Source organism: Lampetra planeri, chromosome 23 (assembly GCF_965212315.1).
Source record: "Lampetra planeri chromosome 23, kcLamPlan1.2.h2, whole genome shotgun sequence".
Lineage (NCBI taxonomy): Eukaryota > Metazoa > Chordata > Hyperoartia > Petromyzontiformes > Petromyzontidae > Lampetra > Lampetra planeri.
The window spans coordinates 2,040,188-2,067,085 of NC_136129.1; the positions used below are offsets into that span (position 1 = coordinate 2,040,188).

At 53.2% G+C, this 26,898-nt stretch overlaps 1 protein-coding gene across 1 annotated transcript; it reads left to right on the forward strand.

The window, feature by feature from the left end:
* The first annotated feature begins 11,404 nt into the window (after positions 1-11,404).
* On the forward strand, positions 11,405-24,984 carry DSCC1 (DNA replication and sister chromatid cohesion 1). The gene is made up of 9 exons (XM_078604743.1): positions 11,405-12,518; positions 14,121-14,295; positions 15,737-15,868; positions 16,770-16,860; positions 18,719-18,857; positions 20,455-20,510; positions 21,832-21,995; positions 23,224-23,372; positions 23,923-24,984. Exons 1-9 carry the CDS (start codon positions 12,253-12,255, stop codon positions 24,029-24,031), a joined length of 1,281 nt encoding a protein of 426 aa, XP_078460869.1. The 5' UTR covers positions 11,405-12,252; the 3' UTR covers positions 24,032-24,984.
* Positions 24,985-26,898: the final 1,914 nt, after the last annotated feature.

Below are 26,898 nucleotides of genomic sequence, written 5' to 3' on the forward strand. Positions count from 1 at the left end.
CATGGTCAGCCAATTTGGACTTAGCGTGTGGTGTGGAAATTCTCAGCTGGGTCGCGACAGGGGGGTCAACTTCGCGGCCATACATTTAAAAAAATGGTGAGAATCCGGTCGCCGCGTGAGGAGCCATCCTGTAAGCTCCCAGAACTCCCGGGATCTGAAGGTCCCAATCGGTTTGGGACTCAGATACCTGGTGTGATAGCATGGACGTTATAGTCCTATGCAGGCGTTCTACCATCCCATCCGTTTGTGGGTGGTAAGGGGAAGTACGAATTTTCTTCGTACCGAGAAGCTCACACACCTCATGTAAAAGGGAACCAGTGAAGTTCTTTCCCTGATCAGTCAACAACCGTTCCGCAGCGCCCTTGTCGAGGACATAGCCCTGGACAAAAGCCTCCGCAATGGCTTCTGCCGACTGGTTGGCGAGGGGCCAAGCCATAGGCCATCGCGTGAAATATTCCACGCCAACCAATAGGTACTTATTACCCCTAGGCGTGGAAGGAAACGGCCCCAAAATATCAAGAGCGACAAGCTCATTAACCCGGGAGACCGAAATAGACTGGAGCGGTGGGCTGGCTCCCCTTGCTGGCGGCTTCCGTTGAGCACACTGGGTACAAGACTGCAAGAGATCGTCCACATCCCTTGCCATGCCCGGCCAAAAGAAATTAAGCTGGAGCATGGCAAGGGTTTTGTGGGTGCCCAGGTGCAGGAGCCGCTCATGAGCAGCCCATACAGCCCTACGCCTCAACGTGGAAGGCACCACCAGCCTGTGGCGGCGGATCGTCCCGTCCCAATGCATAAGGAGGCCCTGGCACAACCCCAATGAGTCAACGCCCGACCTCCCCTGACCGGATCCTCCCGCGCGACGCCGTAGCGCCAGGAGGGAAGTATCCTCCATTTGGAGGCGCCCCCACTCCGCACCTGACAACCCCAGTAGGGAATTCTTCCCTCCCATTTCAATAGGGCCAACGCCCGAAGGAGCCTCAACGGCGGACGCAAGAACCCGATCCTGGCCGTCGCTCGCAGATTTGCAATGCCCCGAGCCCAAGAAACAAGTGCAATCCGAAGTGGCCGGCAGGTGCGACAGGGCATCGGTATTAGTGTGGCGAATCCCCTTGCGATATGTTGTTTCGAAATCGAAATCCTGAATGATCTCCAGCCATCGGGATAATTGCCCCGATGGCTGGTGAATACGCAGGGCATACTGCAATGCCGCATGATCTGTACGGACGGTGAAATGCCGGCCGTACAGATATGGCCGGTACTGTTGAATAAAGAAAACAATAGCCAACAGTTCATGGCGGGTGACGCAGTATCTTTGCTCGGCAGGAGACAATACTCTACTACCGTAAGCCACAACGCGCTCCACGCCACCAACAACTTGGGAAAGCACGCCCCCAATCCCTGTGTTGCTCGCGTCCGTGTCGAGCACGAAAGGTAGAGAAAAATTGGGGTAACTCAACGGCGGGGCCCCCACCAAGGCATCACGAAGAGAGTTGAAGGCGGCCTCCTCTTCTGGCCCCCAATGAAATTTCACCCCCTTTGCCGTTAAGGCATGTAACGGCTTAGCGATGGAAGCGAACTCCGCAACAAACTGCCGGTAATATGAAGCAAAACCGATGAAGCTCCTAACCTCCCCCACCGAGGTGGGAGTCGGCCAGGAGCTGACACAACGCGTTTTGGCGGGATCGGTTGAGATACCTGACCGTCCTACGATGTGACCCAAATATCTCACAGATTCGCGGAACAAATGGCATTTTTGTGGTTTAAACTTCAAATTAGCTGCGCGCATTTTGAGGAAGACGGCCCGAAGCCTATCAAGATGTTCCTCGAATGTCCTACTAAATACGATCACGTCGTCTAGGTAAATCAAACAGACCTCCCATTGCAAGCCAGCAAGAACCAATTCTATTAGGCGCTGAAACGTTGCGGGAGCTGAGTGGAGCCCCATAGGCAAATGATTAAATTGGAAGAGGCCGTGCGGTGTTCGAAAAGCCGTTTTGGGCTTCGATTCATCATCCAAAGGAAGTTGCCAAAAGCCTGACAGCAAATCCAAGGCGGAGAAGAATCGTGATCCAGCCAGGGCATCCAGAGATTCGTCCATTCGAGGAAGCGGGTAAGCATCGGCCACCGAGATTTTATTCAACCGCCGAAAATCAACGCAGAACCTTAGGGACCCATCTTGCTTTTTAACCAACACTATGGGTGCACCCCAAGGGCTGATTGAGGGAGAAATAATGTCAGAAGCCAGCATGTCATCTGCAGCCGATTTGACATGATCCTTTTCGGCGGGACTTAACCGAAAAGGATTTTGGCAGATAGGAGCATTGTCACCGGTGTCAATATGGTGGTGCAGCAATTTTGTACATCAGATATCATATTTGTGCTTACTAAAGACGTCGGAAAATTCTTGCAAAAGGGTACGCAATTTAGCACGTTGTGAGTCAGATAGGTCAGGTGTCTCAGCACAAAGCGCCTCCAGCCAACCCTCGTCATGGTCTGACTGCAGTTGCGGCTGAGAAGCGGTGGCCACCTGGCCAATGATCGGCGTTTCCGCAGGTACCGGAATCGCGTGTGCGAACACGGTTCCTTGGGAAACCACCGCCGTCCGTGTCCCGACATTGAGGACCGCGATGAACGGGTCCTCATCCCCTTTAACAATTGTCTGGGCCGCCACCAAATCTGGCCCATTCACCCCGGCCCTAGACGGCCCCAGTAAAATGCCCTGGTCTAAGAACCCTTTAGCGAACGGTCGACACAACCGCAGGGGCACGAGCATCTGTGCCCCCGGGGGTACACGCACCGTTCGAGCAACGAGCGCCTGTACCGTTGCACAGGCTGTACGCAAGGCAGGGGTGGAGGGCAAGAACGTTATACGTCGGTCTGATGGAAGTTCGATGCATCCCTGGTCAATCAAAATTTTGACAGGCATGTTGGCCAAAAAGTCCGTCCCCAACAGGCACGGAATTGCCAGAGAGGAGGAGACCAACACCGGCCCAGATAATTTAATATCCCCAATAGAAATTTGCGCTCGAATTTGGCCGATGAAACCTAACGAGCCCCCATTTGCAGCGTAACACGGTATGTCGACGGGGAGCAACGGGCGACTCTGAACGGGCAGGATATTATAAATTAAATCGGAAACGATAGTCGCCGATGCTCCCGTGTCGATCAATACCCGTACTTCCACCCCATCAATGTGCCCCGTGACAACGGACGACCCCGCCGACGCAGCCACAACACGGTGAGCCAACTCGGACCATTGGCCCGGTTGGAGCGCCCTCCCCATCAAGTCGCGACCCGACGCACCAGCCCCCGAACCCCGAGAATCGTGTGTCGGGGCATGTGAGAAAGAAGTGGGTATGCGTGCAGGCTGAACATGTGGGGTGCCACGACTTGCCGGAGGATGTTGTGGAGGCTTTTGAAGAGGGCCGTCCTCAGCCCCAGTTCTTGCTCCACGCTGTCGAGGAGCCCGGCATCCCGAAGCCACGTGGCCCCGGAGGCCACAGTTGTAGCACACGACGAGTGCTCCAGAAGACTTGGGCTGCTCTCAGTGGCTCGGTGCGTCCCGAGCCGGTCGCCCGCCAGACCGCCATCCCGCAGAACGGCCCGCAGCAAAGACCCCCTCGGATTCGGAGGTGGTTGCCGTCACGGTGTGACCCGCAGCTGCCTTGTTGGCCTTCCTCCGTTGGGAAATCAGGTTGGCATGGATGTGCCTTGCAGCCCGCAATGAAGACATGTCCGCATCATCCTGCGCCAGGATGACGAAGTTCAAGTCGTCGGCCAACAGCAGAATTTTTTCGGCCACCATCGCGTCCACCCCTTCCTTGTCCATGCGCGGGAAGGCCGCCTTCGCCAACACCAACAGGGCCGTGCGGTACGCGAGTGGTGACTCCTTGTCGCCCCTCTGCCGCTCGTAGAAAAGCTGGCGACAATCGGAAGGCGGCCCATAAACCGTGGCCAGCACTTGCAGCGCCGACCGAAATGTGGAGCGTGCCGACCTGGGTGCAGCGGTGAGGGTACCAAGGGTGTCGCTATCCAGCATCGCCGGAAGAGCACGCAGCGCCTCATTGTCCGTCCACCCAGCCATCTTCTGGTGGGCGAGGAAACGGCGATGAAACCCACCCCAATCGCCGCCGCTTGATACGAATTCCTGCAGGGCCGGCAGGCGTTGCTGAAATGTCGGCTCCGTCTCCGACGATCGCCCAGCTCGCGTACTGTCTCCATGGACTGTATGGGGAGCAATGGCGGACCCTAATGGAGGTCGCACCGTGGGTGATGCGCTGGTTTCGGCTTGGTCGGTGCAGTTGTCCGCTGTTGATGACCTGGCGACCGCTGATAGGTAGCCACTGCGACCCGCCCCCGCCGATGACATGGTGCTTGCTGGTTGGGCCCCGTCGCCCGCGTGACGTGCTGGGGCCCCTCCCTCGGCTCCTACTGTACCCGTGGCGGGAAGTTCAAGCCTCCGGCCCATCGCAAAGGCGGGAGTTTCTGGCGGGCGCTGTCCGTCTTCACGCTGCGCCGCTCCCCCCGGCCCCAGGCGGGTTATCTGCTCCAATGTGGCGGCCGTTGCATATAGGAGCTCCGCCAATCGGGAGTGGGCCAACGCCAACTCATCAGCCGACGTCCCGGCTCTATTCGACTGCCCTGCAGGTAGTGGAGCCGGCAGCGGTTGGCCAGGTACGTCGGCGGCGATATCTTGCACCGCCTCTCCCAAGCTGTCGTCCTCTCCGGGGTCTTGGGTACGAGTTGTCCGTCTCGTATCCATTCTTTCGACCACTTCTGACGCCAGATGTAGTGAGTTCCAGGGAGAATGACGACGGAGTCGAGGCACACTCTTTTATTAAACTCAAGGGCAGTACAATACTTGAAGGGGTAACGGCCCCTTCACCCGTACTAGATGGGAAAACACCCCTAGCACTATTTCCCCTGTCCTGTTCCCAGTCCTCCTCTAATAATGCTATGGGAGGCTGTCTGATCCGGCCCTGGTAAAGCACGGATCCCGGCACCCAGCTAACCCAGCCTTGCTCTTACAAGAGCAGAGGTCCGGAAGCTCTTGGGGCCGCGCCACTGGCTTGCCCAGCTCGGCCCTGACAAGGGCAGCGAGACAGGGGACCAGGGCCTATTCTGCCGGTCTTCAGACTTCACTGGTAAGCTTCTTCCACACTGGCCCCGAGCTCTCTGGCTCCCCGCCTTTTATAGGAATCCCCTCCGAGGGGTGGAGTTATGGGGGATCATAGAGCCCCCATAGCCCCCCAGTGGTTAACGGATGCGGACGTGGATGTAGACACCCGTGTGTGGGTGCAAACACCCTTGTGTTTTCTGTCTGCCCTTCTCCCCGTAATAACCCCTACACAGACACACTCTCAGACTGGCAGGACACGTGCTGTGAGCAAGTAGCAGCATCTATGAAGTCTGGCACGATGGTACACGAGGGGGTGGGTGGCCAGCACCATGCCTGGCCGCCTTTGTTTCCCACAGTGACGATGTTTACTACACACCGCGCCAGGTTACTCATTTGAGACTGAGTCGACCTAGAGGGGGAGGCCCAGGACCGGTTCAAATAATCGTCACCGGTGTTGGCTGTGAGCGGGGGGGGGGCCCGTGGGGGGGGGGGGGGGTGAGCCCCCTGCACTCTCAGCTGCTCCTGCAGCTGCTGTTGCTGCCCCCCCACTTGCCGGCTCGCACCGCCCGCTCACGGGCAGCTCCCCGCTGGGAGCCCCCAGGGGGTACGCGCCAGGAGGGGCAGCGGTGTGAGCGGTGTGAGTGGTGTGAGCGTGTGCAGGAGGGGCAGCGGTGTGAGCGGTGTGAGCGGTGTGAGCGTGTGAGTGGTGTGAGCGGTGTGAGCGTGTGCAGGAGGGGCAGCGGTGTGAGTGGTGAGTGGTGTGAGCGTGTGCAGGAGAGGCAGCGGTGTCAGCGGTGTGAGCGTGTACAGGAGGGGCAGCGGTGTCAGTGGTGTGAGCGTGTGCAGCAGGGGCAGCACACTCGGTGGCGTGTGCAGCAGGGGCAGCGGCGTGAGGGTGCAGGAGGGCAGTCGTGTGAGTGGGTGCAGGAGGGCAGCGATTGTAGCGGTGTAAATACAGGAGGGCAGCACATTCAGTGCTATGTGCAGGAGGGCAGCACTTGCAGGAGCGGTGCGCACGGTGTTTACTGTGTAGAGGGAGGCTAGGCGATTATAGGTCTCCGTGCGAGTCTGTGGGTCTCTGTGTGAGTCTGCGGGTCTCCGTGCGAGTTTGTGGGTCTCTATGTGAGTCTGCGGGTCTCCGTGTGAGTCTGTGAGTCTCCGTGAGAATCTGTGAGTCTCCATGCAAGTCTGCGGGTCTCCATGCGAGTCTCCACAGAAAGCATTGGTTACTGGAGCAGAGAGAGTATGTGGAGGGGAGTGGAGTGCGGTGAGAATTTTGACTTGTAAACAACTTGTATTTTCTGCCAGCAGCAACAGCACTGGAGGCCACCAGCGACAAACAACACAAACACAATAAAAACACGCGCTGTGGCGCTAGATGCGCTGCGCAAAACACACAAAAAGTCACGTGGTGGTGGTCGTCGCGCACGCCACGCCGACGAGCGAGCGCTTTAGAAGGGGAAAAGCAGGGTGCCGTTCATGCTGGTACAGAGGAATTGTCCGGCGCCACAGCGTTCAAAGAAGACGCGGTGCATGTCACTGGTATGTGTGTGGTACGGGTGCTCCAGCTGGAGCCGTGCCTTGAGCAGGCCCCTGAACACTGGAAGCACAAAGCAGCCGTCAGTGTCGCCTTGCAGCAGCTTTTTCCTCGTCTTGGCCACGTGGAATGTTCGAACGCTCACTGCGGATGAGAGGCTGCAACTCCTTTGTCGGGAGCTGGACCGGTACCGTGGTATTCAGGAGGTCCGGTGGACCGGCTCTGGCTCCTGCCACCATGAGGGTTGGAAAGTCCTCTACTCGGGGCAGAGTGCGTGGAGGGGAGTGAGATGAGAGGGGAGAGGTAGGAGAGTGCGTGGAGGGGAGTGAGATGAAAGGGGAGAGGCAGGAGAGTGCATGGAGGGGAGTGAGATGAGAGGGGAGAGGCAGAGGAGTGCGTGGAGGGGAGTGAGATGAGAGGGGAGAGGTAGGAGAGTGCGTGGAGGGGAGTAAGATGAGAGGGGAGAGGCAGGAGAGTGCGTGGAGGGGAGTAAGATGAGAGGGGAGAGGCAGGAGAGTGCGTGGAGGGGAGTGAGATGAGAGGGGAGAGGTCGGAGAGTGCGTGGAGGGAAGTGGAGTGAGATGAGAGGGGAGAGGCAGGAGAGTGCGTGGAGGGGAGTGAGATGAGAGGGGAGAGGTAGGGGAGTGCGTGGAAGGGAGTGGAGTGAGATGAGAGGGGAGAGGCAGGAGAGTGCGTGGAGGGGAGTGAGATGAGAGGGGAGAGGTAGGGGAGTGCGTGGAGGGGAGGGGAGTGAGATGAGAGGGGAGAGGCAGGGGGGTGCGTGGAGGGGAGTGAGATGAGAGGGGAGAGGCAGGAGAGTGCGTGGAGGGGAGTGAGATGGGTGGGGGGGAGAGGTAGTAGAGTGCGTGGAGTGGAGTGAGATGAGAGGGGAGAGGCAGGAGGGTGCGTGGAGGGGAGTGAGATGAGAGGGGAGAGGTAGGAGAGTGCGTGGAGTGGAGTGAGATGAGAGGGGAGAGGCAGTGAAAAGAGGGGAATTCTCGTGGTTGAACACTCGCTGGCGGCGTGGGTAACGTAGCACGCACGCGTGTGGGAATGTCTCGACGCGGCAGGAGATTTTCATTATTTCGCGACAATAAAACCCCACTTGGACGCTGCTTGATCGGCGTCAGAGAGTTTATCAACGGCGGCAGCCATTGCCTTCGTGCGTCGGTTGCTTGTTTCGCCTCGGAGGTGAAGAGCGCGCACCACCTCGCATCTCATCGTGGCACATTCGAAAGGGCGCCCCCATCCCCTAGTGGCAGCTGCCCCTGTGCGGCGACGGGGCCACACGCGATCGCTTCACCTGCGTGGGGACATTAGAGTCCCCAAACTCTAGTCCTAGCGACCCATCACCACCACGCGCCGTCTCTCCGCGTTCACCAATTACCTCCAGAAAACTCAAATAGAAATGTACTCGAACCACGCTGCACGTGCCCGATGGTTGTTAAACAAACACCACGTGTACACACACACAACACACACACAACACGTGTACACACACACAACACGTGCACACACACACATACCACGTGTACACACACACAACACGTGTACACACACACAACACACACACAACACGTGTACACACACACAGCACGTGCACACACACGTGCACACAACACGTGTACACACACACACCACGTGTACACACACAACACGTGTACACACACAACACGTGTACACACAACACGTGTACACACACACAACACGTGTACACACACAACACGTGTACACAAACACACACACAACACGTGTACACACACACAACACGTGCACACACACAACACGTGTACACACACAACACGTGTACACACACACAACACGTGTACACACACAACACGTGTACACACACACACAACACGTGTACACACACACAACACGTGTACACACACACAACACGTGTACACACACACATACAACACGTGTACGCACACGTGTACACACACACAACACGTGTACACACACACAACACGTGTACACACACACAACACGTGTACACACATACCACGTGTACACACACACAACACGTGTACACACAACACGTGTACACACACACAACACGTGCACACACACAACACGTGTACACACACAACACGTGTACACACACACAACACGTGTACACACACAACACGTGTACACACACACACAACACGTGTACACACACAACACGTGTACACACACACAACACGTGTACACACACAACACGTGTACACACACACAACGCGTGTACACACACACACAACACGTGTACACACACAACACGTGCACACACACAACACGTGCACACACACACGTGTACACACACACACAACACGTGTACACACACACACAACACGTGTACACACACAACACGTGTACACACACACAACACGTGTACACACACAACACGTGTACACACACACAACACGTGTACACACACAACACGTGTACACAAACACACACACAACACGTGTACACACACAACACGTGTACACACACAACACATGTACACAGACACACACAACACGTGTACACACACACAACACGTGCACACACACAACACGTGTACACACACAACACGTGTACACACACACAACACGTGTACACACACAACACGTGTACACACACACAACGCGTGTACACACACACACAACGCGTGTACACACACACACAACACGTGTACACACACACAACACGTGTACACACACACAACACGTGCACACACACAACACGTGTACACACACAACACGTGTACACACACACACAACACGTGTACACACATACCACGTGTACACACACACAACACGTGTACACACACACACAACACGTGTACACACACACACACAACACGTGTACACACACACACAACACGTTTACACACACAACACGTTTACACACACAACACGTGTACACACACACACAACACGTGTACACACACAACACGTGTACACACACAACACGTGTACACACAAGACGTGTACACACACACAACACGTGTACACACACAACACGTGTACACAAACACACACACAACACGTGTACACACACAACACGTGTACACACACACAACACGTGCACACACACAACACGTGTACACACACACAACACGTGTACACACACAACACGTGTACACACACAACACGTGTACACACATACCACGTGTACACACACACAACACGTGTACACACACAACACGTGTACACACACAACACGTGTACACACACACAACACGTGTACACACATACCACGTGTACACACACACAACACGTGTACACACACAACACGTGTACACACACACAACACGTGTACACACAACACGTGTACACACACAACACGTGTACACACACAACACGTGTACACACACAACACGTGTACACACACACAACGCGTGTACACACACACAACGCGTGTACACACACACACAACACGTGTACACACACACACAACACGTGTACACACACAACACGTGCACACACACAACACGTGTACACACACAACACGTGTACACACACACAACGCGTGTACACACACACAACGCGTGTACACACACACACAACACGTGTACACACACACACAACACGTGTACACACACAGCACGTGCACACACACAACACGTGCACACACACAACACGTGTACACACACAACACGTGTACACACACACAACACGTGTACACACACACACCACGTGTACACACACACACAACACGTGTACACACACACACCACGTGTACACACACACACCACGTGTACACACACACACAACACGTGTACACACATACCACGTGTACACACACACAACACGTTTACACACACAACACGTGTACACACACACACAACACGTGTACACACACAACACGTGTACACACACACAACACGTGTACACACATACCACGTGTACACACACACAACACGTGTACACACACAACACGTGTACACACACACAACACGTGTACACACACAACACGTGTACACACACACACACAACACGTGTACACACACGACACGTGTACACACACACAACACGTGTACACACACAACACGTGCACACACACAACACGTGTACACACACACAACACGTGTACACACACACACAACACGTGTACACACACACACACGTGTACACACACACAGCACGTGCACACACACAACACGTGTACACACACACAACACGTGTACACACACACAACACGTGCACACACAACACGTGTACACACACAGCACGTGCACACACACAACACGTGTACACACACAACACGTGTACACACATACAACACGTGTACACACACCACGTGTACACACACAACACTTGCGCACGTGGATTCGTCATCGAACCCACGACCTCCTGTATACCAGGCGAGGTAGTCAACATCTCCTAGCCACCGTGATGATGATGAGAAAGAGACACTGCAAACTCCAAATATACAGCAGCAGGCGTCAGGGTTGGCTTGGAATCCACGACCTCCTGTAGACCAAGCGGGGTCGTTAACATCTCTCCACGTGGAGACAGTCACTGGATTCGATCCATGAATCGATCTTCAATTAAACGATAAATCGCATCCCCAGCTGGGAATGAAATCGTCGAATGGGAGATTCCAAGTTGCTCGCCCCCCCCCCCCCCATCGAGTAACGCGATGGATCGTTCCAATGACGTCACGAAAAACGGACCAACCGGATTGAGAGTTTCACGGCACGTGACGCCGGCGGTCTGCAGCGTCAACTTTCGGCGGGAAGCGAGCGACATCCTTCCCGCACAGCGCTGCGAACTGTAACAACATTAACAACATAACGCTCGCAACACAACAGCAGTAACAACAACCAGACGTCAATACCTTGACATTACCTCAGCATACACACACACACAACACAGCAGTAACAACAACTAGACGTAAATAAAATCGACATTACCTCAGCACACACAATACAGCAGTATCAACAACTAGACGTCAATATAATCGACATCACCTCAGCATATATACACAACATTCACTCAAAACCAACAATAGCCTGCACAAGCGTGAACGCAGTACGGTATGAATGTTAATCACAGGCACAGTAACGTCGGCGCATCATTACAATAACAACACAACATTAACAAAATTACCTCAATAACAACCACATCAATAACATTACCTCAAGATAAACAACATTACCTCTAACCACAACACTAACATCGCCTCAACAACAATATCCACAACATTAACGTCACCTCAACAACTACAACACTAACATCACAACCACAACACTCACAACATCACCTCAACAACAATACCCACACACATCATTAACAACATCGCCTCAACCACCACCATATACCACACACTACCCCCACACACTATCACCACACACTACCCCCACACACCACACTACCCCCACACACCACCACCACTACCCCCACACACCACCACCACACTACCCCCACACACCACTACCCCCACACACCACTACCCCCACACACCACTACCCCCACACACCACTACCCCCACACACCACTACCCCCACACACCACTACCCCCACACACCACTACCCCCACACACCACTACCCCCACACACCACTACCCCCACACACCACTACCCCCACACACCACTACCCCCACACACCACCACCCCACGCGATGTGCGCGCCCCCGCGCTCGCTGAGCGAGGTGCTCGCCACGCTCGAGGTCGCCCGTCTGGACGAGGCGGAGCTCCTCCCGGTCTTCCAGAGCCTCAGCTTCGCCCCGCGGGGCGATGGGCGACAGCGACGACGACGAGGTGGTGGTGGAGGAGGAGATGGACGAGGAGGTGAGGACGACAAGGAGGGGGAGGAGGAGGAGGAAGACGCCATCGTCATCCTGGAGACGGACGAGACGCTCAGTGGTGAACTTCGTGCGGGCCACAGGTGCGGTGGACAGGGAGATACACCACAGCACTCACCACAGCACTCACCAGAGGTGGGACAAAGTCATTGTTATGCAAGTCCAAGTCGAGTCGCAAGTCATCAAATTCATGACTCGAGTCTGACTCGAGTCCAAGTCACATGACTCGAGTCCACATCTCAGAGGTGGGACAAAGTCATTGTTATGCAAGTCCAAGTCGAGTCGCAAGTCGTCAAATTCATGACTCGAGTCTGACTCGAGTCCAAGTCACATGACTCGAGTCCACATCTCAGAGGTGGGACAAAGTCATTGTTATGCAAGTCCAAGTCGAGTCGCAAGTCGTCAAATTCATGACTCGAGTCTGACTCGAGTCCAAGTCACATGACTCGAGTCCACACCTCTGGCACTCACCACAGCACTCACCACAGCACTCACCACAGCACTCTCCACAGCACTCTCCACAGCACCGACTTATTAACCGACTCAACTGTTGGTTTAATTTGCCAGGTGTAAGGCCCCACTGAGCTGTACAGTGTGGCTGTGTGTTTTAAGGGACCTGGCTATCGACGAAGCTGTCACAACCTGTCACAACGGCTTTGACCCCGAATTCTTCTTGTACAGGGACATTGAGTTTGCGGGTCTATACCGGGTACAGCCGTTTCAATACGGGCACAAACATGTTTTGCTCTATTTGTTTGTGTTTCTCTCCTTGTGATGGGACTTTATAGGGGGAACATTGAGATTTATAAGGGGCACAGGGTGACCAATAAGATCTGAATTGGTCTGTAATAAGGTAGGCACTGATAAGGGGTTGATAGGTAAACTATCACAAACGATGGGTCCAACCAAAAGTGGCTTATCATCATCATCTTTGCGTGTAAATGTAGAGCAGCAGCCAAATAATCTTTAACGCGTGCTGTGGATTCCTAAATTAGAGGGGGAAAAGAACCGAAGGAATCCGGAGGAAAAAAACCCACGTGACCACGGAGAGAGAGAAACACGCAAACTCTAACTATACAGCGGGCGTCAGTGGCCAGGGATTGAACCCACGTCTTGCTGTGTAGAAGGCGAGGGAGTTAACATCTCCTAGCCAACGTGCAGCCAACGTGGCGTACCGTGCAGTACGACATTAGCAGCAATACTCGCGTAGCCAAGCATAGCAACATTCCTATGTCTTCAAGACCCCATCTCATATAGGCCACCTCTTTCTTGAAGACCCCACCTCTCATTTCGGCCACAATTTTTTTTTTTAAAGGCCCCACTTTCGCCTGACTTTCGAGTTACACAGGACCTGCATCTGTGCCTCAGAGCCACGCCCGTGGGTTCGATCCCAACCCTGATGCCTGCTGTATATTTGGAGTTTTCGTGTCTCTCTCCCCGTGGACGCGTGGATTTTTCTCCGGGTCCTCTGGGTTTTCCCCTCCACATTTATAATTGTGCGTTCAGGGAATTTTGCTGCTATAAATTTCCACGTGAGAAGCCACTTCGTTGGGCTATCATTTGTGAAAACCAGGTCGCTTCTGAAAAAGAGCTACACTGCTCAGTGGGCCTTACCCAGTAAAATAAATAAAATAGTTTTCATGTTTCTTCTTCTTCTCCTCCCCTACCGATGGGTGCGTGCACAGCCTGGTGATCCGGGGCGACGGGGAGGACCACGCGGTGCTGTGCACCGGCGACGCTACCTACGAGCTGCGCACCGCCGACACCTCCAACCTACTGCTGCTGCTGCCCGACGGCCGCACGGCCGACTCGCTCCGGGCGGAGGGGCATGCCGAGGCCCCCCGGCTGCTCACCGCTCACGTGAGCCCCCCACACACCCCCCACAACCTCCACCGCACCGTGACGGCAGCCCGCATCGCGAATGTGCAGTAGACTCTCGATTATTCGCGTGCGGTTTATCCGATTTTCAGATTAACCGCGCACACAGAGATTTTGACAAAAGTTAATAACTCGTGGGTTTGCCCTTAAGCCCAAATGAAGAAGCTAAAAACAATTATATATTGTTAATCTTTGAAATATTGATTACAAGTCACGTGCTTGAACCGAACAAATATGTTGCTCCGCCAATCTGAAATACACGTGATCGCCCCTGGAGTACAGTAGTTGCCATATCGTTACAGCAGTGGGTGGAGATTGATGGATGTTGGTTGGCGTGGCTCTACTGTCATCCACTTCGTGGGCCGAGTCTTCTGCGCGTGAGCAGGAAAGTCTTATCACTGAGCAGGCGCTTCGACGGTCGATCCTTAGTATTCGTTCTAAATTTATACCCCTATATTCATGGTTTTTGGCATAGAGATCCATGGAAAATTATTATATTTTTGGATTACCCGAGATTTTTTTATTATCCGCGGCCGTCCTCCCCGTACGGAGTGAACTTCTTTTGCACCGTACGTAGCCAACCATGCTCAATGGAGGTGCGGGGGGGTGGACAACAAACTAAACAGACAAAGCAGTTCTACAGAAATGAGTTTTCAGTCTAGATTATTTTAAAGCCCATAGCTCCAGTGGCTTTGTAATATCGGAAGGAAGAGCGTACCAGACGGCCGCATCATCAACATCACCACCATCAACATCCCCCACTTCCTCATCATGCAAATACCTCCTCAACGTCACCACCACCAACATCATCACCACCATTGTGTATGTATGTACATTGAACTGCTTGTGGACCGTACGTAGCCATTGCGCTAATCGGAGGTGCGAGGGGAAGGAGAACAAACTAAACACAAAAAGCAGATATAAAGAAATGAGTTTTCAATCTAGTTGATTGAAGAGTGCATAGCTCCAGTGACTTCCTAATGTCGGAAAGAAGAGCATTCCAGATGTCCGCATCATCAACATCACCACCATCAACGTCAACATCCCCCACTTCCTCATGCAGCTACCTCCTCAACATCACCACCATCAACATCATCACCACCATTATCACCACCATCGTATATCTATGTATGTTGAACTTCTTTCACACCGTACATAGCCAACTGTGCTAATCGGAGGTGCTGGAATAGCCTGGGGGAGGGGGGGAGCTACGGATGGGTGAACCAGTGGATGCAATGCGTGACAGCTTTAATCATCCAGACTTAGACGGTGACCAAATTAAATCCACATTAACTAAGGTGTGACTCAATGTCCGTGGGTTGGTCGAGAGTTGACCGGACTAAGACTGTGACTAAGTCAGACTTGCCGGCTGCACTAATACTTACTTGGTGGCGTGTTGCGGGGGTGGGGGGGGTGGCGGTAGGTGTTCGGGTTTGCCAACAGCTACCTGGAGGTGAGGCGCTGCCGGCCTCGACTCAAGAAGCTGCGGAGTCTCCTGGGAGAGTGCCCCTTCAGCGGGCCCGAGAATGAAGCGCTGTGTGCGGGGCAGCAGAAGGCACGTGGCAGCATCGCACGCTGCGGATTCACACATCGCTGTGCCGGGGGACCTGTACAGTCGCCCAACCACCAACATTCTTTACAATCGCCCAACTGCTCAGTTTAACATGTAGTAGGCTTTCGCGTCCAACATTATCCACAATCGAGGTGTTTGATCGCGTGAATATAAATGTGTCATTAGGCCCGCCACCACCACCCGACACGGCCAATTAATCAGGGTTTGTCACGTAACAAAATGTGCCAATTAGTTACTATTTCAGTACACCGGTTGTTTGTTGGAGAGTAAACCCACAGCATTTACAATTAGAGAACGACCTTTTTGCTGATAATTACAACCAGCTTCATCAGGCGATAAGCCCGGCTGCTACCATCCACACCCCACGCCACCACCACACTAAACGTTTCCTAAGAGTGTCCCAAATGCATGTGCCTGCGTTTTCATCCGGTGTTTGTGATGTCCGTGCATGACTAAATGTATTTGACACAGAGGGATTACTGCATCTGAATTGGAACCAAACGGTGACCAGCGTAGAAGTTAGAAAAAGGTGGCACATAGAAGAAGACGACCTTGTGATGCGGGCAGTAATATGAGAAGGAAACTGGCACGATTTTGACACACATATGGGATGGAAACAACAGGAAAATTAAAAGTGTGCTGTTCAGGAAAATGTAAGAAACCAGAAAGAGAGGAATACCTCACGGAGATTGGCTTGACGATGGCATTATAAGAGATTGGTGCCAGAAAGGTGTGGTGCACTACTTAGGCATATTGGCACAGGAGACAGGAAAGTGGAAACAAATGACGACTTGGGCAGTGGACACCTACGAGCTATCTGCACCATGGATTGTGATGATGTGATGATGACGATGTCTGTGTGTACACGCGTGTGTGTGTGCAGTACACGACGGCCGATCTGCTGGACAGGGTGCAGGCGAGCGAGGTGGAGCTGCAGGCCGGCCTCAAGGCCCTCAATGCCTGTCAGATCGACGGTGAGAGTGTCGGCGGTGTGTGATGAATAATCTGGACCGGTCCTGGGCCTCCCCTATGTTTGAGTTGGCATTAAATAAGTACCTGGTACGGTGTGTAAACAATCGGTAGTCGGGGAAATAAAGCGCGGCTGGACGTGGAGTTGGCATCACACCATCCCTGCTTTTGCAGTCCCGGTCGCTAACAGCCCTTGGCCAAACAATCTGATAAGGCTATAGGGGATGTCTTTGCTGCACCACCTTCCCTTGGACAGTATAACAGGGAGGAAATGTGAACGTGAGGGTGTTTTTGCGTGGTCTTTGGCAACCGGGCTGAGACCATCGTCTCACTGCCTCTGAAGGCCGCAATTAGAACCCGTTTGAATCAAGCGAGGTTATGGTTGAGAGAGTGGAGCGGTACGAGGTAAGAAACGGAAAGAAAAGTGTTGTGTCTTGTGCCGCCATGTCACGAGTTCACATTTTTTTTGTGTTACCAGGTGGTGAGGATTCAGTATCTTGAATGAGTTAAAATTTCTTTAGAACTGCTTGTTGTTGTGTTTAGTTTGTCCTTCCCCCCCCCCACACCTCCGATCAGCGTGGTCAGCTACATGCGGTGCAAAATAAGTTTAACATACATGATGGCGGTGATGTTGAGGAGGTACCTGCATGATGATGAAGTGAAGGATGTTGACGTTGATAGTGGTGATGTTGATGATGCGCCCGTCTGGAACGCTCTTCCGATATTAGGAAGCAATTGGGATCTGTGCACTTTAAATTAATCTATTTTAACAAATTTATTTATTTATTTATAACAGCTGTTTGTGTTTAGCTTATTGTTCTTCCCCCGCACCTCCGATTAGCACGGTTGGCAACGTACGGCGTGAAAGAAATTGGACACACAACATGCATATCAGGATAGTCTCATTTGCAAGAGTGATGTGGGTGACCACAGTGACAACAGCATAAATAATATAATAAATTAAGTCTGTTCTACGCAGTGGTAGTTGGGTTCCTGAAGAATACAGAGGGTAAAGCACGGTCCACGATAACCCCGTGAGAGGCGTAACGCAGGCCGAGCAAAGACCAAGGCGCGTGGGTAACATCTAGAAGCAGCATCCAGAAGCAGCATCCAGCAGCAGCATCCCAATGCCTTGTGTGATGATGATGATCATGATAATGCTACACCGAGGCAGCAGCCTTTACAATTGCGGGCAACGTAGTTCCGGTCGCTCGATCGCGATCTATCCGATTCGCCGTGATGAAAACAATGTGTGGTGTTTATAGGCAGAGTTCGACTTCTATATTTTCAACTTCTACATCGCTTAGTACCTCACATTAGGAATTGCGGGTGGATATAATCAATGTACAGGGACTCGTCTACTTACGAACGAATTAGGTTTCAGAGTTCCAACTTTACTCCTGTCGATTCCAAACATGTTGTACAGTGTGTACACTGAACATGGGGAATGGCTTTAAAAGTTGTACAATCTCATGTAGATGTAGATGCCACTGGTTCTTCATGTTCTGCAGATGTAGATGCCACCACCGCCATCTATTGCGCGGCGGTTAAACTTACAAACTCTCGGTCCGAACAGGAAACTGGACATACGGACAGGTTTGTTCGTATCTCTTGAAGTGCGTAAGTCAAATGTAAGTAGAGGAGTGCCTTTATTTTTCAATCTTAAAAGTGAACTACTGAATTTGATTTATAAAGGTGCCCAGTTTGGGTGGGGCTATCGCCCCCTCCACCCCCCGTGCCCCCAAAAAACTCCGCCCATGCGCCGCGGCGTTTCTAGGAGAACGGGCTACACCGCACGGCGATGACGCGGATAGAAAATGGGGGGGGAAAAAACAACAACAACGCAAACTGTGCCGCCGCCAGGGCGCTGGCGGATGCTCGACTTCGACTACGAGATGCGGCTGCTGAGCCTCCTCACGCAGCTGGTGGACTCGGAGTCGTGGAGCTTCCGCCACGTGCCACTCCGCGTCTGCCTGGACGAGCTCGGCTTGCTGGAGCCCAGGTGAGAGGAGGAGGCAGCTCTCCTGCGCTCGGTGGCTCTGATTGGTGGCTCACGCTCGGTGGCTCTGATTGGTGGCTCTGATTGGCGGCTCCTCCGCTTGGTGGCTCTGCTCGGTCGCTCCGCTTGGGGGATTAATTTGGGTCGCGGCTGTGCCCCCGTCAGTGATACGAAACGTTCAGAATCTGAATATTTATTTACACTGGAGGAATCCGTTGAGCTACAAATAATTTCCACACTCGGCAGATCACCTCCAGTATACTTAAACAATTTTTATTTTACCAGCTAAGGCCCATTGAGCTGTATAGCTCTTATTTTCGAAGCGACCTGGCCACAAATGATAGCTAAATGAAGTGGCTTATCACGTGGAAATTCACAGCAGCCAATCACTCTAAACACGTGATGGCGATTCTAAATGTGGAGGAAAAAACCGGAGGACCCGGAGAAAAATCCACACGACCACAGAGAGAGAGAGACATGCAAACCCCAAATATACAGCAGCAGGCGTCAGGGTCGGGATCAAACCCACGACCTCCTGTATACCAGGCAATGTGGTTAACATCTCGACACCGTGGCACCCCCCATCTCGCTATGGCTGTGGCTGCTGCTGCTAGTCACATGCCATCGACTCCAGACTACCAGTGACCCGTACAATATTCAGTGATAAATTCACCCCGAAAAATCAAAATGCATACATGGAAGCCGATTCCATTCGTAAATACTGTTGGTTTTGGTTGTTGGGGCAGTCTTCAGCATAAAACCCGATTATTTTTCTTCTTTGGGTCTTTCGATAAAGTCACGTAGATAGGTTCAAAGAAAATAACAAAAAACAAAAAGTACGACGTTTCGATCGCAACACAAGCGGTCGTCTTCAGGGAAAGGGGGGTTAGTTTCCAAGGCAAACTGTTTATAAGGGTTTGAAATGGGCATAGCCCAAATGTCAGCAGCCAATGATAATGCAAGTGGTGGGCAGCCAACCCGACGGTGGTTGGTTTTCCACCAGGTGAAAATGAGCATGTTAACGTGAGATAATTAATCAATTCCTGCAGTCACGAAAGCTTTAAGTCCGATTAAGTTTGTGTATGGGTGTGAACATATACACATCCCAACGGTGGCGAGATGTTAACTACGTTGCCTGTTATGCAGGAGGACGTGGGTTAGATTCCGATCCTGATGCCTGTTGTATATTTGGAGTTTGCCTGTTCTCCCCGTGGTCATGTGGATTTTTATAAGGGTTCTCCAGTTTTTCCCTCCACATTTAGAAACGATGTGTGTACCCTCTGTAATTTGTGTTAAATTGTACTGCTACACACAAGTGTCGGGTGCAGAATCTTTAACGTAACGTCGTGGGTGCATCTAGGGTGAAGGCACGCGCGTTAACGCAGCGGCGTCACCGTACCACCTCCATTGTCTCCGTTCGCGCGGGGAAAAAAAATGTCCTTGACGTTGCTCCGACGTCCGTGGTCGTCGGCACCATTTCAGTGAACGTATCTCTGCTCGACGCAAGCCCGGGGGCGTTGCTGCTCTATTAATAGATCACGTGCGAGGAGTTGGAGTTGGGTAAAAGCGACGCGTCTCTGGTGTTGTTGCCTTTTTCCAGGGACATGATTGAGCACTGCCTCAACTGCTACGGTGAAAGGACAGACGGAGAGGAAGGTGAGGTGTTTTTTTCTTCTTTGAGAGTTGTGCAATTATAACCACACTTTGTTTCAGGCCCTTACACAGATACGTTTGGCCATTCAAACGTAAAGGAAAGTTGAATATCAATCGCAATGGTACGATGCTTCGTGGACATTCTATAAACAATTTTTTATGTTACCAGGTAAAGCCCCACTGAGCTACGTAGCTCTTTTTCAGAAGTGAACTGGCCATCACAAATGATAGCCCACAAAGTGGCTCCTCACGTGGAAATGTATAGCAGCCAAATACTCTAAACGCTTGATTATAAATGTGGAGGGAAAAACCGGAAGACCCGGAGAAAATTCCACGTGACCACGCGGAGGACATGCAAACTCCAAATATACAGCAGCAGGCGTCAGGGTCAAAATCAAACCCACGACCTCCTGCAGACCAGGCCAGGTAGTTAACATATCACCACCATGGCGAGAATCTTCCCCCCAAGCATCCGTGCTGTCGACTCCCTCGCTCTGTTCAAGTCCAGGCTCGCGACCTCCCTCTTCTGCTCTGCCTATGACCAACCGACTGCTTCTCCGTCTAGAATGAACATACCCACTGCTGCTTCTGTAGTGTCTTTTGAGAGGCTTTGTAAAGCCACATTATATTATTAACTCTTTCCCGTTCATGCGAGTCGTCAGTTTTTCTTCTGATTCTATTCCGATGACGTAAGTGCGTGCACATCATCGGAATGGAATCGGAAGTAAAAGGGCATTTAGGAAGGCGTGTGGCAGAGTTTGGCGCCAGCTATCGTAGAGTGCGGTTGTGACGCTACAGTTATCTGTGGTGAGCAACAATGTCTTTAAAAACAGCGATGCTATGCCTCTCTAAATAAAATTAACGCCAACCGCTCGCACGTTCCGAGAATCAGCGGTGAACGGGAAACCCACCCTGCAACTTGCAGATGTCTCGGAGCGGGAAAAGGGTTAATTGTACGTAAATGTTCACATTGTGTTCTGTAGACGCACGCAGAGTCTATAGACTCGCATGTCCACAGAGACCCATTGACTTTGCACAGAGATGCGGTTGCATTCCAAAGTTATAGAAATCCACATTGTGTTGTGCCGTATGCCGGCTGGTGTGGCACCCCATTCTCCCTTAGGCGGGGTGGCCGGCGCGGTGTACTGGCTACACAAGGACAGGGTGTGCCTCCCCCCCCTTGCCGTGTAGGCGTTGCGGCCGGGGCGGTGTATTCGCTATACTCGACAGGGTGTGCCTCCCCCCCTTACCGTGTAGGCGGTGCGGCCGGGGCGGTGTATTCAATATACTCAACAGGGTGTGCCTCCCCACCCTTGCCGTGTAGGCGGTGCGACCGGGGCGGTGTACTCGCTACACGAGGACCGGGTGTGCCGCGCCCTCGCCGTGATGCTGCTCAAGGGCTGCGTCAAGTTCAACCTGGCCGAGTTCTGCGACGTGTGGAGGCAGAGCGTGCCCGAGGGCATGGACGCTCAGCTGGGACAGCTGCAGGTGAGGGGTTCCCTCCAATCCAAGACCCGAGCTGTCTGGTCGTTGATAGTACAGGCAGTCATCGACTTACGAACAGCCGCACTCACGAACGCCACCCCCACTCACAAACACCACCCCCACTCACGAACACCACCCCCACTCACGAACACCACCCCCACTCACGAACGCCACCCCCACTCACGAACGCCACCCCCACTCACGAACGCCACCCCCACTCACGAACGCCACCCCCACTCACGAACACCACCCCCACTCACGAACACCACCGACACTCACGAACACCACCCTCACTCACGAACACCACCCCCACTCACGAACACCACCCCCACTCACGAACACCACCCTCACTCACGAACACCACCCTCACTCACGAACACCACCCCCACTCACGAACGCCACCCCCACTCACGAACACCACCCCCACTCACGAACGCCACCCCCACTCACGAACGCCACCCACACTCACGAACGCCACCCACACTCACGAACGCCACCCCCACTCACGAACGCCACCCCCACTCACGAACGCCACCCCCACTCACGAACGCCACCCCCACTCACGAACGCCACCCCCACTCACGAACGCCACCCACACTCACGAACGCCACCCACACTCACGAACGCCACCCCCACTCACGAACGCCACCCCCACTCACGAACGCCACCCCCACTCACGAACGCCACCCTCACTCACGAACGCCACCCACACTCACGAACGCCACCCACACTCACGAACGCCACCCTCACTCACGAACTCCACCCTCACTCACGAACGCCACCTCCACTCACGAACGCCACCCCCACTCACGAACGCCACCCCACACTCACGAACGCCACCCCCACTCACGAACGCCACCCTCACTCACGAACGCCACCCCACACTCACGAACGCCACCCCCACTCACGAACGCCACCCCACACTCACGAACGCCACCCTGACTCACGAACACCACCCCCACTCACGAACGCCACCCCACACTCATGAACGCCACCCCAGACTCACGAACGCCACCCCCACTCACGAACGCCACCCCCACTCACGAACGCCACCCCTCACTCACGAACGCCACCCCCCACTCACGAACGCCACCCCTCACTCACGAATACCACCCTCACGAACGCCACCCACACTTACGAACGCCCGCGCTTACGAACTCTCGCAGTCTCTCTCTCCCCGAGTCGTCCTCTCTATCTGAGTCGTCCTCACATCTCTTCTGGCGGTGCTCAGGGCGTGGCGCTGGTGGAGCGTGCCGCTCGACCGGAGGTGATTTCCCTGCTGCGGGTGGAGGACCTCCCCGACGATCCCCAGGAGCGCTTCTCCAAGCTCTTCAGCCTCCGCGACAAGTGGACGGAGGAGGATATCGCCCCCTACGTCCGGTGAGTGACTCCTCTGGGCGACTCTTCCCCTCCCCGCCAATGCTCCCACGCGCCCGGTTTAACGCATAGTAGTAGTAGTTCAGAGGCTTTTGTGACCAATATCCACACTAGAGTTGTTGTTTTTTGGGGGGTTAGATCGGGTGAATATAAATGTGTCGTGCAACCCGCCACCACCACCCGACGACACATGGCCAATTTAGTAAGGGGTTTGTCACGTAAACAAAACCGTGCCAATTCATTACTAGTTCAGCACTTCACCCGGTTGTGTGTCGGAGAGAGCGTGGCTCACGACATTATTGTGTTTAATAATCGTAGTCGCTGAACACAACACAGACCTCCGGGATGGCCTATGTAATACAATCACATTCTGTAAACTTTGCTGTGTGGGAAATGTTTTGTGGACAGCAACCTGGCATTGGGAGAAGTGAACTCTCTTTCGTGTGAATTTCCCAGCTCCTGTGGAGGCTGCTTTGACCGAGACTGCCTCCCCCACCCACCACCCCCCCTCCCCCACCCCCCTCCCCCACCCCATTGTGCCCCTCGCCCCCAGCGATCTGTGTGCAGAGAAGCAGAGCGTTTCAGCGCTGCTCACCAAGCACGCTCGCTCCTCCATGCACAGCGGGGTCAAGGTGTTCAACTCTCGCCGCTCCGTGTCGTGAGGACCGCCGCAGCCGGGACCGGGACTACGGGGGGGGCCCGGACTATGAGGGGCCCCCAGTACGCCCAGGAGGAACGGGACCGAAAAACGGAGGCAGGGTGGGCAGATGGCCGCTGTACCCCAACGAGTTCTTTTTTTTTGTTGCGCCGGTGCGTTTTGTTGGAAGAGCGCCGCTGAAAGTCAAAGGGGGTCGGTGACGCAGGCAAATACATTTCGCAGGAGAAACCGAATAACTGTGTGCGTCAGTACGGCGAGTCTTCCTTCTTCTTAAAGTGAATGTGTGAGTCGTCTAGTTTCACCTGTATGTATTATTTGCACGAGGCTCTTCTAGGATACCCAACAAGGCAGTGATCTTCGCTAATTTTCAGAGGGGGGGGGGACACATTGGCCGATAAGGCATCACAATCGGTGTGAGCGAGGGCCACCATATTTGAAACCATTGGGGGTTTGAGAGCAGCACGATGATGATGTGGGGGTAGGAGGTTGTTTTCACATTTTGTTGTGTATTGTCGGGGGAGGGCCGCACGTCAGGGAGCCGCACTGAAGGCCACCCAGGGGCCGCCAGTGGGCCCGCGGTGGCCTTGCATTGAAGAACACAGGAACAAGGCCTACGACCAAATCACCCGAGATGTGGCCCGATCTCGGCAGATCTCGGCAGCTAAGTTGGGGGTTGGGCCTGGATAGCACTCGGATGGGTGGCCACCTTACACAAACATATCTTCTCAAACACATCATCTTCTTCGTATGGCTGATGTTGATGGAGACTGTTTCTGAAATTGTTTGGGCTTACCGTCAACTTCCCCTTCTTGAATTTAGTTTCAACCTAGTTAGACCAACATGGTTCTGAGAAATAAATGTCCGAATAATGAACATCAATATTTTAATCAATTGTCCATTTTGCCAGGTATATCCTAACTAGCTACTAACTGCAAGCGAATAAAAAAAATCAACTTATGCCTCTGCGTGCGTAACGTCATTTGTTCGCGCTCGCTGGGTTGAGCTTGAAAACCAAAATTGCTTCCTATCAACGCGTTTAGAAAGGTCTTTGATATCGTTCTCGGTTACCATATCAATTAAAATGTTATCACATTTATTTTTTATATTGGAAGATTCATCCATGATTATCCACCAATGACTCATGCGCGATATAATTTCACATTTATAAATCGGCTCGCGTTACCCCCCCCCACCCCCCCACTAATGTAACAGAGCAACAACCGTCATGTTACATTGCGGTGGCCGAGCCGGATAATTGCGTCAGGAGTAGCGGAGCGGTGAACTTACCGTTCAGTGTCTGTGAATCAGCCATTCAGTCTTCGTCATGGTTCTGTTGTGTGGGGAGCTGTGGTGCAGCGGTTAGCGCTGCGCTACAAACCTGGCGACCCGAGTTCGATTTCTGCTCACGGCCAACACCAGTGACGATTATCTGAACTGGTCCTGGGCCTCAAATGAGTACCTGGTGCGGTGTGTAAAAAACATCACTGGGGAGACAAAGGCGGCTGAGCATGGTGCTGGCCACACTCCCTCGTGTGCTGTTCTGGCCTTCATAGGTGCTCGCTAACAGCACTTGCCCCAACAGTCTGTTAAGGCTATACGGGAGATCTTTGTCTTCATGTTTTGGGCAATCGCAGCCGATGAGTGCCGATGTCACGTGTACCGACGTCACTGGGAGGAAGGGGGGGGGGCTGTTACGTCGCAAGCTGTCAAAGACAAAACCTTTCAGCATCCGGAGTTTAGGGCAGACCCTACGGTAAATGTTCGTGCGGTTTTCTCAAACAGCGACGCTTCAACGCTCACGGTTCGTCCACAGAAAATCATCTCAACGAGAGTTTATTGTTGCCGGAGGCAATGCGTTAACGCTTTTGATCTCGGCATTCGAGAGAGAGCGAAAACTGCACAACGCTGAGAAAAAAAGACTCGATAGTTTAATGAGATTGCATTCCACTTAAAATCGTTTCGCTCAAAGCTCGTCACGAAGTTGAATTTACAGCAAACTGCAACGCCCGATTTGGTAAACGTTATTAAGGCGTTGCGCTGCCATGCAATACGATCACCCGCGGTGGGGGGGGGGAACACGGGAGAACATTGATCGCTTTCCCGCTCCAAGACGTCCGCAAGTTGCAGGGTGGTGGGCGTCCCATTCACCGCCGAATCTCGGAACGCGCGAACGGCTCCGCGTTAATTATATTTAGAGAGGCGTAGTAGCGCCGTAGTTGTAAGTTCACATTGTTACCGCAGAGAACTGTTAGCGACACCACCGCTGCCACTCGACGATAGCCGGCGGCCAAACTGTACCACACACGGCCCTCCAGCATGGCCTTGTGGGAGCCTGGGTAACGATAACGTGATTTTATTTCAGCTTTTTCTTAAATTAACACGGCAATGGAATTGGAAGAACAACTCATGACGTGTACGTACGTATGCACGTCATCGGAACGGGACAGGGTCAATGAATACGGTACAGTTACAGAAGACGGCACAACATCACACTTAAATTAACACTCGGCAATACGGTTCGCAACCCAAATGGGTTCGTAATGGTCGACACGCTTCCCCAGAGCACGCGACCGTTCGCCACTATTGTCCACACAGCGATGATACACTACTACTACTCGGCTGCGCCTGACGCGGTTGTCTGGCTTGACCACCGGAATGTGAAATTGTCGTTGTTGCTCTGCATCTACGTCAGCCGTACGACAAGAAAAAAGATCCACACGCCTGCCCCGTAACGCACCACGATCGGCAGCTGCTATTTAACAATGAACGAAGGCCCCCTTGAAATCCATCGCTTGCAAGGCAGTTCAGTCAATCCCTAATTTGTAGTAGTAAGTCAGCGGGCCAGTTAGCCTGGTCAGCAACGACAGCACA